Source organism: Lontra canadensis, unplaced genomic scaffold, assembly GCF_010015895.1.
Source record: "Lontra canadensis isolate GAN:19392208 unplaced genomic scaffold, GSC_riverotter_1.0 scaffold63, whole genome shotgun sequence".
In the NCBI taxonomy this organism is placed as follows: Eukaryota; Metazoa; Chordata; class Mammalia; order Carnivora; family Mustelidae; genus Lontra; species Lontra canadensis.
The window spans coordinates 4,829,996-4,846,029 of NW_022631057.1; the positions used below are offsets into that span (position 1 = coordinate 4,829,996).

Sequence of the window (16,034 nt, forward strand, 5' to 3'; positions counted from 1 at the left end):
GTTACAAATACAAGTCCTTTATTTTCTTTTTTAAACTTCTCTAGATCATCTAGATTTTCCTGAATACAACATATTACTTTTGTTATCAGAAAAACATGGTTAAAGACATATATTTGTGTCTTGCTTATGCAAGTATTTTGTCAATTTTCTGAAATTTTACCCCTAATAAAGGCTAAACTCAAGACGCTTTAGAATTAACACTGAATTCTAAGACCAGGATACTCACACAAAACTGAATGCAAATATTACTCCAAAGCTTTGGGCAGCCACCAGTTAATACTCAGACTACCAATATAGGTGATTCTCATATAACCCCTGCAAGCAGCACAGCCCTTAATTAAAACACACACACACACACACACACACACACACACACACACACTCACCCTCTAGCCTTCAAATAAAGCAGACTGCCCTAACCAATTCTAAGAATTAGTTCAGTAGGTAATTCTTCTACCTTCCTTCCCTACTCATCTCAGAAGATTACTAGTTAAATTCTACGTCTTGGTTTTATACTGAAACTAAACAAATTTTCTTCTACTACATCTTAAGGATACAATGAAATTAAATGAGCATTGTTGAAGAGAAACAAATAATAAGAAATAAATTGTAGATGTAGTAGCATTTCTCCTACCAACTCACAAAACATTTCCACTATGTTAAACATTTTGTGTTGAAATTACAGAAAAACACTAATCTCAGGCTCCAAGATGGTAACAGGAAAGTCATTTCACAAGCAATACTTTTCTCTCTTCCCAAGGTCATTCTTTCACACACTATGTATGACTCCAAAGTTCAAGGGCACCGGATGAAACAACCCTTCCCATTCTTAATTCTGCTATACCACAATGATCAACAATGCCTCTGAAGTGCCTATAATAAAATATACTAGTAAAATAATCTCTTATGCTGCAAACAGACTACATACTTTATCTGACAAAAGGTGATCTATTAAATTCCCATGGAGTTTTAATATGCTATTTATCTAACATCTGAGACTTTTAGAACAGAGAAAAAATTGATTAAAATGACTCATTCGTTGCAAAAAAATGGATAAATGCTGAAGTATACAAAGTAAAAAAAAAATTGGAGATCTATCCTTCTAGTCTTTTTTATAAGTATATACACTCATATATTAACCATAAATCTTTCTTATTGTTAGCTCTTCTTAAAATAGATACATTCACATACATATATGAATTATTCTTTACAATATAAGAACATACCATACATATTACTTTGACACATCTCATCATTTCACAACATACCATAAACATTTCTCTGAGTTAGAGTCTGATGAGTATATAATTTTCCCCAACAGATAAATAATATTCCATTCTTTTTATTAATTTATTTTTATGATTATATTAATTTATTTTTTTCAACAAATACCTATTAAGAATGCATTATGTGCCAGGCACTATTGTAGGCATTGGGAAAATAATCCATCAGTAAAAAAAACAGAGAACATTCTGGCAGGGGGAGGGGGAGCTGCCAGGGGAGACTGGGGAATGTACCATAATATACATAATCAATTCCTATTGAAGGACATTTATATCCCACTATTCTGCTATTATAAACCATACCATAATAAATAACTTTGTTCACACTTTATTGCTCACTACTGGGAATATTCCTGATATTTAAAATTCTAGAACTATAAATAATTGAGTCAAGGAGTATAAGATTTTATAAATCTGATAGATATTATTAAATTTCTCTTCTAAAGGCTTTATCATTTTATAATCCCCCACATAGCATATGACACGTCTGTTTCCCCACAGGCTTATTTTTTAAAGTTTCATTTCTTACAATCTTAATGTATTTATTTTTTTCACCTTTAGTAAGGCTGAGCATCATTCACAGGTATATATGATATTTAAATTTCCTCTGTGAATGTATTACTCAGATGTTTTTTTCTTATTCTTCCACTGGGTTCTGTCACATTAACTGGTAGCTACTTATTATGTATTATAGCTATTAACTTGCTGTTACCATGGTTGTAGATAAACTCCTACTAGTTAATTATTGGTATTTTTAATTTCCTTACTATATTGGTCATCAAACAAAATCTTTCATCATAATACAGGCAAAGATGCCAATCTTTTTGGCCTCAAGATTCAATGGTAGGCATATAAAGGCACTTATAACTACAGTAATTTTTATTTTTACTTATTTATTTTTTAGTGGGGGGAGGGGCAAAGGGAGAGAGAGAGAATCCCAAGCAGGCTCCATGTCTAGTGTGGAGCCTGACTCTGGGCTCAATTTCACAACCCTGAGATCATGACCAGAGCTGAAATCAAGAGTCAACTGACTGAACCACCCAGGCACCCCCACAGCGATTTTTAAAAACCAACAATATTTTCTTCCAGTACATCTGAAGTTTTATCCTTTCTTTCAACAATTATAAAATTAAAATTATAAAATTTTATAATTTTAATTATAAAATTAAATCTAAAGTGGGGGAGACCTGGTCTAGTTCACAGACAAACTAGGACCCAAAACACCATTATTCACTTTAATGATAGCAGTTAAGACATTTGTTAAAATTATTTTCACAGAAACACATTCATTATAGCTTAAAAATAGGTATTTTCCTATCTATAACAGCTTTCTTAATAAGTTGCTGAATTCCATTACATTTTAATTCTCTTTCACTATTAAAACTAAACAGTTCTCTAATTTTACTGGTTATTCCCTAAATTGGCTATTCTCAATGCAGTACACTGCTTTTCAGGACAAAGATTATGTTATCCCATTAAAATCATGAGACGGCAATCTTTTAAAAATTTCCTAATAAAAAATAAGCTGGAGAATAGAATTTTCTCAATTTAAGACTCTTTGCTTTTTTCATAAAGCTTTGTTACCTATTTCTTACCTATCAGAAAGCACTGTCACATGACAAAAACAAATATAAAAGGACTTTTTTTAAAAATATATAAAATAACCAAAAATGCATACTGTGAAAAGTTTTCCTTATTGGCATATATGATTTTACTTTTTTTATTACATTTATGTAACATAACTTTATTTTCTGGAGGTAAAACCATTCCTAATTCAAAGAGTACTATGACACTCTGGTGTTTTTCCACATACACAAGTTTGATAATAATAACTTGATTACTGTAACTATTTTAGAATCTGTTTCCTACAAATTAATGACCACTGCTTTGGAGAAATTAACACTATACCAGTCTTTCAGGAATTTAAGAAATAGCTACAGTTCATTTTTTATGTAAATATTTTTAAGTAATGCAGGCTCCTAGATTTAAACAGAAATCTCTAAGAATATTTATTGTCTAAGCACATTTATAGGGATGATTCTGAACATTTAGTGACTCTTTGCTGATTTTTTAAAGATTTTATTTGTTTATTTATTCGAGAGACAGAGCACGCATGGCAGGGGCAGAGGGGGAGGGACAGGAAGAGAGGATATCAAGCAGACTCTGCAATGAGTGCAGAACCCAACATGGGGCTCCATCTCACAACCTGTGAGATCACAACCCGAGCTGAAACCAAGAGTTGGACACTTAACTGACTAAGCCACCCAGGCGCCTCCACTATTTGCTAATTATTAACAGGTTCAGTGTACTAAAAATATTTTAAAATTTCAAAAGAAAGACAAAGGTTCATCCTCTTTAATTATGACTACCACTCATTTTGGAGGCAGTAAAGTAAAATTGTAAAGTGCAGGTTCAAATATTACAGAAAACTGATGTCTATAACTTCTTTTCAACTGAGTCAGCAAAAACAACAATAAGAGGAAAAGAAAGAAAAAGAATTTGCATGTATGTGTGTATGTACTCAGAGGGAGACGAAGGAGAGACAGAAAGCAGGTTAACAATTGTGAATCTAGGTGATGTATACACAAGAGTTTACTGTAGTAAACTTGAAACTTTTCTGTAAACTTGACTTTTTCAATGAAAAGATTTAAAAATTCATAGAGAAAAATCAGAAAGCACCTACAGCTTTGGTCTTTCTTTTAGGACAAACCTGTCTTGGGCAGAGCAGATAAGATTCTACTCCCCTTTAAGGCATAGCTTTTGAACCTTCAGCGTTCAACACAATGATAAAAGGAGCTCTCCTTACCCATTTTCCACATGCCACTCCCACTCTCACTGTACAATCAACTGGCTTCAAATTATAAGAATCAACCTATAGTTTGAAGTATAATACTCTTCCAGATCAAACGTAAGTTTCAAATACAATTATTATCCAAATGAAAGAGCTGTTGCCTGAAGAAAGAATGGAGGAACTTCCACATTCTATTACTTATAAAGCAGTTAAGCATTTACTTTTAAATAAAGATTGAAGAAAATTCTCCAACTCCAACAAATGTTCTGGGTAAATTTATAACCTAAACCTCAAAGAATGATATGAACGTAGCTAAACAGCAAACGAACATCAATTTTATACCAAAGTTTTCTTTATAACATTTTAATTATTAAATTAAATGCTATTTCTTTTCCCACAAACATTTCGACAGAAGATAGCTTGACCAATATCCATATTATAACCATGCTATAGGATAATATTTTTATGGAATATATCTGGATTTCGGATTCATCAAGACATAACAAAGGGAAGCTAATTTTTAGAATCCTTCCTTGTAAACAGTCAGCATCTCAAATCCTAGGTCTACAAAAAGGAGACACACTCTTAACTACCTACTGAGTCAAGGCAAATGACTAAAGTGCGTCAGGTAGGACTTGTGGCAAAGCAGTAAATTCATGACACAACTAAACACCCATTGCTTAGTTCCAGCATATTGCTCCTACCGGAAAGTGAAAGACCAGAGCCAGGAAATACTCCCATTTACCAAAAGAAATTAGAAACTTGAATTTTACACAAAATTTCACAAAAACTGATAAAGTTAGAAACATCTTTGGAAAATTTTTAAAATACCATATGGGCAAATAAAACATCTCTATTAAACATTTTTGTCCAGAATCACCAGGTTACAACCTTTGTCTTAAAGCAGTACTTCACTTTCAAAAATCCAGGTTCTGGGTCAGTGACAGAAAAGAGCATGCATTAGTTTAATGGATTTTTTTGCAACTTGTTTAGTAGGTAAAATATATATTATTTAAACTCACATCTTAATATCTAATTTTTCAAAAATAAACCCACAAAAACTAATCTTAAAAGAGCCAATTCTTTCAAGAAAAATTGTACTGTTACTGGTATATCTTTAAATTTAATTGATGTTCCATATAGAAAATAAAGTTATTTTTTAATTTACTTGGATCTAAAGAAAACAAATAAGAAAAAAATATTATGCATATTTTAAGCATCCTAAGCATAACGAAGTATAAAAGGCACAATTAATGTATTAATCCTTTCAATTTTTTTTTTACTACAAATACTCACCTAAGGATGCACAAGCAAATTTTGCCTCCTGATGTGAGTCTGCAGAATCCAAATCTCTGTTTACTTTCAATGTCCGTCAGTACAAAGGTAAAATGCTGTCCAACTTGATTTTGAGATACTCTAAAATATAGCAATATTATATCAAACTTTAATGTGGTTTTTTTTGTGTGTGAGAATTTTCTTAAAGGAAAACAAAGCAAGAATATGTATTACACGCATCATTGGTCTCACCCTCTCAATCAGTTGGTTCTCAAACCTAGAACTATGTTATAAAACTCAAATGACTGTGAAATGTTTAAACTAAATCACGAGTCAAATGTCACATTAAGTTGCAACCCCTTACAGGCTGAGGAATCATAAGGCATTTCACTGTTAAGTTTGCACATGCCTAAAGTACTTCTAAAATATTTCATAAATCTGAAAATACCATTACTGAGACTGTGGCAGTGAGAGCAAGACATGATGACTGATTCTGCTCAACTCCAACCTCTCCTGTCGTACTATTTTAAGACTGCTTAGACAGCAAATCAGGCTGCTTAAGTACCAATGGCAGCCACGACCACCTCTGTTTAATTGTTTCTTCTGTTGACATTCTCACCCAGTAAAGTACCATAAAAATTACTATTGGCATTTTTGAGCATTCTTGTCTAGATCTACCTATATACTGAGAACAATTTCCAAGCACAAAGAAAAAACACAGTTTCCACAGAAAAGCTTACTATAAGGAATTTTAGCCAATTGTTGACCTAAGCATCATGTTATCCTACTGTGCATCACACTGCAGCCTAAGGTGCAATATAAACCATCACACCAAATCTTCATCCCCATTTAAAATACATAAATACTTCTTGTTACTGGCTATCATCTTGCTGTTACAACCGTAACTGAACAGCCACTTCCTGGTCCCAAGATAAAATACCCATGACACCTTAAGTTTGGTTCTGAAATAGCCACAGGAATTAGGTAAAAAGAAGTAAGTTGCTTTACTACCAGTGTGCCAATACTAAAAATTGTTTTCAGTTGTCAGGAAATACAGCATTTCAAATGCTGAACATTTCACAAATACACATTTAAGTGGACAGTTCTGAAAAATTTTTACAAACTTCAAAAAGAACCTCTAGTACCTGATGTGCCCCCTAGCGCCCAGTGTTCACAACATACCCTCGAAAGCTTTTCTTGCTGTATTTTATCTTCGCTAGTTATTTGTAAATTGCAACTTTAACACGCACAAACTGATTCTCCAGAAAGGAGGTCAAACAAGGGGTATCATTCATCAGCAACTTAGAGTATCAATTAGCCTCATTCAGAAAGCATTATCTTTAACATTGTAAAATATCAGATTTTTACTAATCTTTAGCAAAATATTTTCTAAAAATCAATTTTCTTTTAAAACCCCTCATACCATACTCTTAAAAAAACAGGTAATAGGGTGTGAAAATCACATGAAAAACAATAAATGATATATTTTTATGCTCAAAGGTCTATATATTCTGTGAAATTCCAACTACACACAGGTAATACTCTATTCATTCAGTATTTGTTCAGTAAAATACAAACATAAAGAGATTTTCAAACCTGCTGGGAGGATTTCCCTGCAGCCTTCCATAATATTGCACTATTTCTATACAGCAATTCTTGAGAGACAACTAGCCATGAGTTTTACAATATCACACAGATGGTCTTTTCAATTAGGGTGAAGTGAGATAGAAACCAGGATATATACATCTAATTTTAAAAGACACAATTCTAAGGCTCTGATTAAGGACATAGTAATATTTTTTTTCTGCAGGTGCTTACAATATGCACCTGAAGAGCAAAAGGAAGAAATGAAACCTTTAAACTTCTAACGGACCATAGCAGAGAAAACAAAAGATATAATAATGCAAAAAGGCTTCTTCCTTTCAAATATTATTAATTTTGAAACTCTAGTCCTCTTTTTTGTTGTTAAAAGCAGTGAAGAAAAGTACATTTCTTTTTATTAAAAAACACATCAAACAATTTTAAAGTGCCCACTAAAATGAGCTGAAGTTACTTTGAATGACAGTTTATACTGTACCTTTCAATGTCAAAGGGGAAACAGAACTTGGGTACACTCTGTAGTACATCCTGCAAATGCAAATTAAAAAAAAAAAACAACTTTAGAATATTTTAAAAGATGCACTCAAAACTTTTCTTGAGACCTTTTCTAGAGGGAAAAAAAGTTTTGTTTTGTTTTGTTTTTTCCTTAAGAAAACCAGCACAGGTTCCTAGACTAAAATAATTGATTATTAAAAAGGAATTAAGTTGGTGCTTTGGCAGATTGCACTGACAATGCCACGGAAGCCCCAGGAGGGAAAGGCCTGGCCTGAAGGGTATTAACACCCTTCACATCCCCGCTGGGATTCCCTTCAACAAGGCCATATGGATTTTACAAGAAGCACCGCACCATATGGGTAAGCTACGTCTGCTGCTACTTGTACCACAGACTAGCCACAGGGACTTCTGACAGATTCTGGCTCAAAAATATAAATGTTGTTTCAATTAAAATGCAGGCAGAGAAAAGGGAATGAAGCTGGCAGCAGCATGAATTACTGAGAGGTATAACAACCCTACATGTCCCATAGTAAAACAGTTAAAAAAAAAAAAAAGACTTTCTATAGCTAAAGAAACACATTTATATGTTTCAACTCTTGGTAAATTCAACAACAGTAACATTAAGTTTATCTCAAATAACATTCTTTAAAAAAGAAATGTGTATCTAAAACTAAGCCTTTAAATTTAAAACAACATAGCTTCTGTGCACTTTCATTTATGAATTGCCTAATATGAAAATCAGTGTTTTAATTAAGCATAGAAAATAACCTGCAGTGATTTTATACAGTCATTATAAAATAATTTTATAAGCTTTTAGAAATCATACATATTATAATCATAACAAAATATGAATAATTGTCAGATACTTGGCAAAAAACAGAAAAAGATTTATTTTGTTATACATGAAAAACAATTAAAAATTAACTCTGATTATAAAGTTAAGCTCTAGAATTGAAGATAACGTCATATAAGTTCAAAGTCAGGTGATTTTACAAGACAAAGCAGAGATTTATGAGAATGTCTCCTATTAAAAAGAAAAAGGAACAAATATCTTAATGTAGTAGTCACCCCCCAACAAAAATACTACCTCTTTATCAACAAAATTTACATCCAGAGAAATTATTTAGTACCTGCATATTTAATCCCTCCACAGAAACCTAGTACTGAGTGTTTTAAAGTAGAATTTTTCACATTCTTTTAAAGTGTAGACTGCAATAAGGTATTAATTGATAATAAAACACTATAAAATTCCAATGCCAATACCTAAGAGCTTTGAGAGCCTTAAGACACTGAAACAGAAAGAAAAGCAGCATGTAAAAAAAGCAATCCTTCTATCTTAGGGCAAGGTACCCTGCTCATTTAAAAATATAAGCATCTTTAGAAAAAGCTGTTTTACTATTGAAAAAATTCTATTAAATGTTATTAAAAGAGCCATTAAACTTGAAAGAATTTAAATTACTGAAATGGAAAACAGTTTATTACAAATAAGAACAGTTCATTTGTCCATTGCTAATCTGTATCTTGTGCTACAAAAAGTGAAGCCATTTACCATATTTACTACACATATGAACACTATTTCGATATTCCTCCCGTGCAAAGTTGTTCATATAATTTTTGTAACAACAGATACATATTCAAAACTATCTCCTTCTAAATATACCAAGATTGGTAATATATTTCACATCAATTTTAAGACTCAAATTAAGAAGAATGTTTCCCATAGTTGCTCAGTCTTTCACACCCTCCCCCTCCCTTCTTCCACAAGCAACACACATGCACACACTTCTGCAAAACAGCCTCAGCTCGCTTCCCAACTGGCAGAAGCATCCCTCAGGGGACAAGTCTTTAAACCTCCGCACTCTTTAAAATTCAACCAGCCAGCAGGTCTATAGACTAGTGTATAAACAGTATAGACAAAAAAATCCTCTCTCAGCTTATGTCAGTGACAAAGCAGCTCAGCAGTTGACTGTTTCTCCCCTGACAGTATAAGCTGGGTTTACACAGATCAATAGCTGAAAGTCCTACCTAGCTCCCAGGGCTCAGGTTTTCTTCCTTAATTACAGGTGCTATTCAAACTGAAGTTAAAAAAGAAAAGAGAGAGAGAGAGAGAGGTTGAAGGGAGGAATAAGATACATGCAAAAAGTTTTGTTTTTTTTGGGGGGGGGGATTTTTAACAATAACGTTAATTGAAAATTGTACTTTTATATGTATTGGAAGTGTTCAGAAAGGCTGATGTTTCCACCATAAAGTGTTTCTGATATCACACACACATGCACACTAGATGGGGATCCATAGGTTATGTGAAAGGTTTAAGATAAAACTCTTCAAAAGTTATGTTTCTATTTTCTTCAGGCTTTTGTTTCCAGGAAATACCTAATTTCCTCAGCCAAGAGAAATTATTTGAATTTTCCAAATCATCTTAATTCTCTAAAATATTTTATTTTTATACAAAACACTCTGACTAAAACATCAAATGTAACAAAAGGAATGAAATAGAATATACAATTATGAATAGCAAAATACAAAGGGCATAACACATATATAATATGCACTTACCCTAAAAACAACACATTTACTACCATAGAAATGACTAGAAATAAGGACTGATTAAAATTTATAAATTGGATTTTTCTTTTTGGCACTATATCCCAGATCTGTATTAATAAGCATTATGGTCAAATTGACCTCATAAGAGAGGAGAGAGCAAATTGCTAGTGTTAGAGGGGTTTATTAACTCTTATCCCATGAGGCTACTGTTCGGCATTACAAATTGACCAAATAAGAAGGAAAAAAGCATTTAAGAATCTACTTTTTGAAAAAACTAAAATATGCAGTGTTTACCTCCTAATTGAAGTTCAATAATTATAAAGATCTTAGAATTTCTCAAAGAAAATTCTAAAATGAGATGAGAGATGTCATCATTGACACCAGTAATTGTTTTTCCTCTTTCTCAACTACTTCTTCCCCTACGCTATATTGAAACACTAATGTTCTCAAGGGCTCCATATACTGCTCTCTTCCATGCTGATAAATGTATCTGCCTATGCAATTTTGTTTACACCCACAGTTTCAACTACAACTACCAATCTCTTAGTCTTACAGTCTAGATATTTCTGACTCCAGGATTATATATCTAACTACTCTCTAGTATCAATGTTTAAATGTTCCCTATACACCTCAAATTCAGAATACATAAAACTGAAACAATTGTTTTAGTTGCAGTCCTTATCACCTAGAACAGCAGCACCATTTACCCATCTACCCAAACCAAAACATGATAGCTGTCTAAACCCTCCCTTTTCTTAACTTCCATATAAAATCAGCTACTCATCAAGCCCTCTTAATTCAATTCCATAACTATCTCACTCCAGAAGTTCTCAATGGGAGGGCAATAAGAATTAGAAGGACGGTAAGAAGATATAAGAATCACTTGGGAGGGCTTTTCAAATCACTTTTGATCACCTACACTATAGACTCATAAGGGTCTCGACTCTTAGTTCCAATACCACCCATAATTAAGGAATAAGACTAACTGTAACAAAGAAATATACTATCTGTTAAATTAAGGAATAAGACTAGTATTAAGGGTGCTTAATATGTAAGGAATCGTTACTCTCTCACTGCAAAAAGTGACAAGATTTGTTCAGGGATTGGTTAATTCAACATCCTCTTTAAGGATTCCAGAAACTTCCATCCTTCTTTCTGCTTTGCCGTCCTGCATTTGTTGGATTTGTCCTCAGCTACCTATACTCATGGTCACAGAAAATAGCTGCCAGAGTTCAGCACAACACACGAAGACACAGCAGCATCCAGTGAAAGAAGCATATCTTTCTGTTATCTCTTTTTAACAGTGAGGAAATCTTTCTCAGAAGTGCCTCCCCGCCATGAGCTAACTTTCCCAATATATTTAATTAGCCAGAAGGTCAGAGTCACTCCTAAACTAATCATTGGCAAGGGATGGTTATCTATGCTTAGCTTAGCCTTTGACTAGAGGAAAAGTCAAAATTCAAACCTATTCATTTTCTGCTAACCAAGATGAATGTAATTTTATATAAAGAAGCTGAAGTACCATACTTTCTTAAGATTCCTCAAAATAATTTTAATCGGATAATTAAATTTATACCAAAGTTCTCAAGAAAAATATAATATTACATAAGAACAGTTTTCAAATATCCATCATTTTATTCATTTCAGTAACAAGGGGGCCATTTGTCAATTCTAAGCTGATTTTTCACAAAGGGCATCAATTTCTAAAAAGATGATTACTTCACTTTGAATATTATCACCCCAAATATGTGAAAAATAATTAATACTATGAATTCCAAGAAACATGTACTAAGCTGCTTAGTCACAAGCAAGCTGCACAGTACAGAACTGAGATTCCCACACTGTGCACTGAGATCTTTTGGGCAACGCAGCAAACTCACATGGGCGCTGCAAGATGGTTTAAATTTTCAAGGGAAATACAGCTATACTGATAGGGTGATTAAATCAAATGGCATTTTATTAAAAGACAGAATTAGATTAATATGGTAAGCCATAGATGTAGCCTCTTTAGACATCATCTTCTCATTTTTTTTAAAGAAGCATTTTTTTTTAAACTAAGAGAATGGATTTTAAACTTAAAACTAAGGAGTAACTATCAGAATAACTGAGCCCACTGTGGAATTTTTCTCTTGGTATTTATTTTTATGTACTATTTCAATTAGAAATAAACTTATTTTTTGTCATTCCTCCTTAAATTAGGGAAAGCATTGTAAGTCTGTGATTTCTGACACTAAAACTGTTTAGACTTTGAACCCTGATCAAATTATTTTTCACTTTCAAAAATTAAAAATGAATTTTTATTGTTGGAAGATTTAAATACCTGCCAAAAAGCAAATATATTCTGCCATAAAAAGAACTGTGATGTTGAAACATAAATTTTAAGGATTTGGGTTCTCTGTGTATCAGTCTTAGAAGGATGAAGAGACCTCTGTGGTCTGCAGTCACTTTAGTTTAACCTACTGCCAATGACAAAGCCTAGATTCAAGCAGGGTGGAGTGACATTATAAAAAATATGTATATTCACAATTAGATAGGTGGTTTGCTTGGCCAAAAGCGATGAAAGAAAATTATATATTTATATGCAAATGAGTTTCCAAAGTTTCTTTTTCAAAAATTCTACTAAATAGTGCCTTCAAATTTTTATCCCTAGGTTAACTTTAAGTTCTAATTGAGGATCGGAATAACAATTAATCAACTCTATCAAGGAAAGCCATTTAGGAATACTCCCTTTGTTTTCTAATAACCATATAGCCCTCCCACTGTTTTCAGATTAATACCTCCTTGCTTTATTCACCCTATTTTAACTAATAACATTTTCTAGATCAAAGGAAATACATAATAAAATAGAACATTGCCTATAAAATTTTGCATTTACAAATACTAAAGTATTTAAAATTGAATGTCAATCGTTTAAATCAAGGTAAGTAGAATGAAGATAAGTAGGAAAATACTTCAATTTTTAGGGAAAAAAAAACAAGTTTCACCTCAGTCAACCAAGAGGCTACCATGACTTCACCCTGCAACTATATGTTGTATAGAATAAAGGAAATATGATTCCTGATTTTCAGAACAAGCGAGACTTAACATTAGATCCACTACAAAATAGATGCATGCATACACACACACATACACACAGGCACACATCCACATAAGCACACACATATTAGATGGAAAATCACAGTGGTCAAGTTCACAATGCTCTGGAGTCAACAGTTAATACTAAAATTCTGGCTCTGTGAGGTACTGACTATGTGCTCCATTAACCTCACCCAGAAAATGGGCAAAAACTATTATCTATCTGGTAAGACTGAGGATTTTATGTGGAGATTTATATGAGGATTATAGGAGAAATCCACACAAATGATTAGACAATGTCAGGCATAAAAATCTCCTAACAACTGTTAGCTCTTTTATTATTTAGTTACTTGTTTTAAGAATTCTCAAACATCATATGCAATTCCAATGAACATATTTATTTACACAATAAATATTTACGGAATAACTCAAACATTAAAGGTCCTATGTTCAATGACCTAGCCAAAACATTAGCATCCTGAGACATAAACTGATGAAAAATATCATACTGAATAATTTATCTGCCTCCTTTGAAAATTTTTAATATATTTAATATAGTTGTATATGGATATAGATATACATGTAGATACAGATTTGAACATATTCTACTATTTCTGTTTAACCAAACACAATAAAAGCAGACTCGGTTAACTCTGCAAAGTTATACCATATGCATATCTCATGATCCAATACGTGTAGGAACTTACTTTGGGCTCTCATATTAGCTACTTGTTTTGAATTAAAACGATCTTCTAAGAATTGTGCCAACAGACATTTTTCATTTAAGGAGGATTTATTAATAAAATTCCTTTTTCATGTATTTATTTATCAAACCACATAATAAAGATTAGTTACCAACTCTAGGTAAGGTACTGACCAACTTGAGGAATAAAACTATCTCTTGCTTTCTTCTACAACCTCAAATTAAGCCTTCCTTCAAAGATATTGTTAAAGGTATCCTTAGAAAACATATCGTCTCTCTCACTGCCCTGAAATAGTGTTATCTCTCTTTGTTCTTTGTAATCTTGATTTTATATTCTTCCTCAGTCAAAGGTTGTCAAACTCTTGATTCATATTTTTTCTGTTATTCTTCATACCTGGGCCATGTGCAGATAATCCTTCTGTCATGATATGCATGACATATTCTCCATTCACTGTGTAGGGTACACATTAGAGCACTGATTTTTGTATTACAGATGACAAATAGAGGTATGATATGTTCCAGAGCAGTAAATTATAATTATCCTTTCTTTCTGGTCCTGCATTGAACCTAGTTCAGAACTCTGCCTGAACTGCTAATTTTCCCCAGATAGTGAATCTTGTGTTACACCAGACAGGAATCTTGTTGTTTGTCTGATGCTTTTAAGAACAGAGTCTTAGTTTTAAAGCATGAATCAGGGACTGTACACTTTGAAGTGTTTGAAAAATATATCGTTAGATGAGTATTATTATATTCTGGGAGCAAGGGTATATTTATTATTTCTCTTTGCCTTGAAAGCCCTTGGAATCTGTAAAATCATCTAGCAAAATGCGAATAATAGTATATCTTAAAAGTCTGAAAAAATTTTAATTGATTGTCTATTTAACTACTTGGAGGCTTTGTTTGGAAGAATTAACTTATAAGTACACAATTATAAAATACAACCTGTTACATGAAGGCTATTTACTTAAAGGGTATAAGGTCTAACAGTACTTATATATTGATAAACTCAATGTGAATTTATTTATATCAATTATCAATATATTTATGTATATTTATTTACCAAATATTAATGTGTGAACACTGTAATATAGTAAGAGCATTGGCAAGAAAAGTGAAGAATACCAGGAAGCCTAGAAGACAGATATGTAAACCAAATTTAGGAAGAGTGCTTCTGGAAGAGTGCAGTAAAAGTCCCAAGGGAAGAAATCCCATCCAAGTAGAGAAATGAAGGGAAAATGAGAAATTGACCAGGTTGTGGAATGAGAAGAGAGAGGAAGAGAAGATATAAGAATGGTCTTCCCTTCAAAAGTCTGGAAATGAGAAAAAACAAGTACAAAGTTTGGAAGAATGATAAGGGAATGTAGCTTGAAAAATAAGCCAAGGAATGAATACATAAGGTCTTCAAGCTACCTAAAAAGTTTGGACTTGACACAAAAAGTAGAGAAACCATTCCACCTGGTTTGCCCACAACACTTCACATACGAAAATGATCAATAGCATCCCTTTTTACTCTCAAAGGTATTCAAGTTATAATTTATTATAAGAGAAATCAGAACAGTGGTAACCTGGGACTGTGAGGTGGGTTAGGGGATACAATGAGTAACCAAAAAGCAGCAAGAAGGAAGTTCCTGGAGTGGTTATAAAGTCTATATCTTTAAAGGAATGTGGGTTACACAGGTGTATGCATCTGTCAAAACTCATTTCATTGTACACTTGAGACCTGCATTGTACCATATATAAATTTTCGGTCAAAAAAAAAAAAAACTAATAAATAAGTCTCTCAGTTTGTACAATAAATCATGGTTCACCCTACCTAAGAGGAATACGGAAGTTTTGAAGGGTTTAAAGCAAAGAACAGACCCAACTGGCCTTGAATTTTAGAACTATCACTGTGGGTGGCTACACTAGCCAGAACAAAATTTAAAAGGACAAGATTGAAGACGGGAAGTCTTCTGCAATAATCAAGGGGAGTGGTGGTAGCCTGAAGTAAAACTGGAATGCAGAGAAGGGAACAAAATTAAGTTTCGTGTATGTATATATATATAATACATTATATATATATATATATATATACACGAAACTTAATTTTAATATATTTTAATATATGATAAAATAAATAATAAAATACATATTTTATAAATTTAGTTTATATTTTATACTTACATATCATTTATATTTTATATATAATTTTATATATATTTCAGAACTGTCACAGAACTGACAAAATTCAAACTCCAATCTATACTATAAAAAATATGTGAAGTCT

At 32.6% G+C, this 16,034-nt stretch overlaps 1 protein-coding gene across 2 annotated transcripts in view; it reads right to left on the reverse strand.

The window, feature by feature from the left end:
- The window catches only part of DENND1B (DENN domain containing 1B), a 242,907-nt gene that overhangs the window by 148,418 nt on the left and 78,455 nt on the right, over positions 1–16,034 (reverse strand). For both annotated transcript variants that reach the window (XM_032878198.1, XM_032878197.1), the window contains exons 4-5: positions 7,427–7,476; positions 5,371–5,490 (exon numbers count right to left, since the gene is read on the reverse strand). In XM_032878198.1, coding sequence (XP_032734089.1) covers positions 5,371–5,490; positions 7,427–7,476 — 170 coding nt within the window. The remainder of the gene's footprint in view (positions 1–5,370; positions 5,491–7,426; positions 7,477–16,034) is intronic.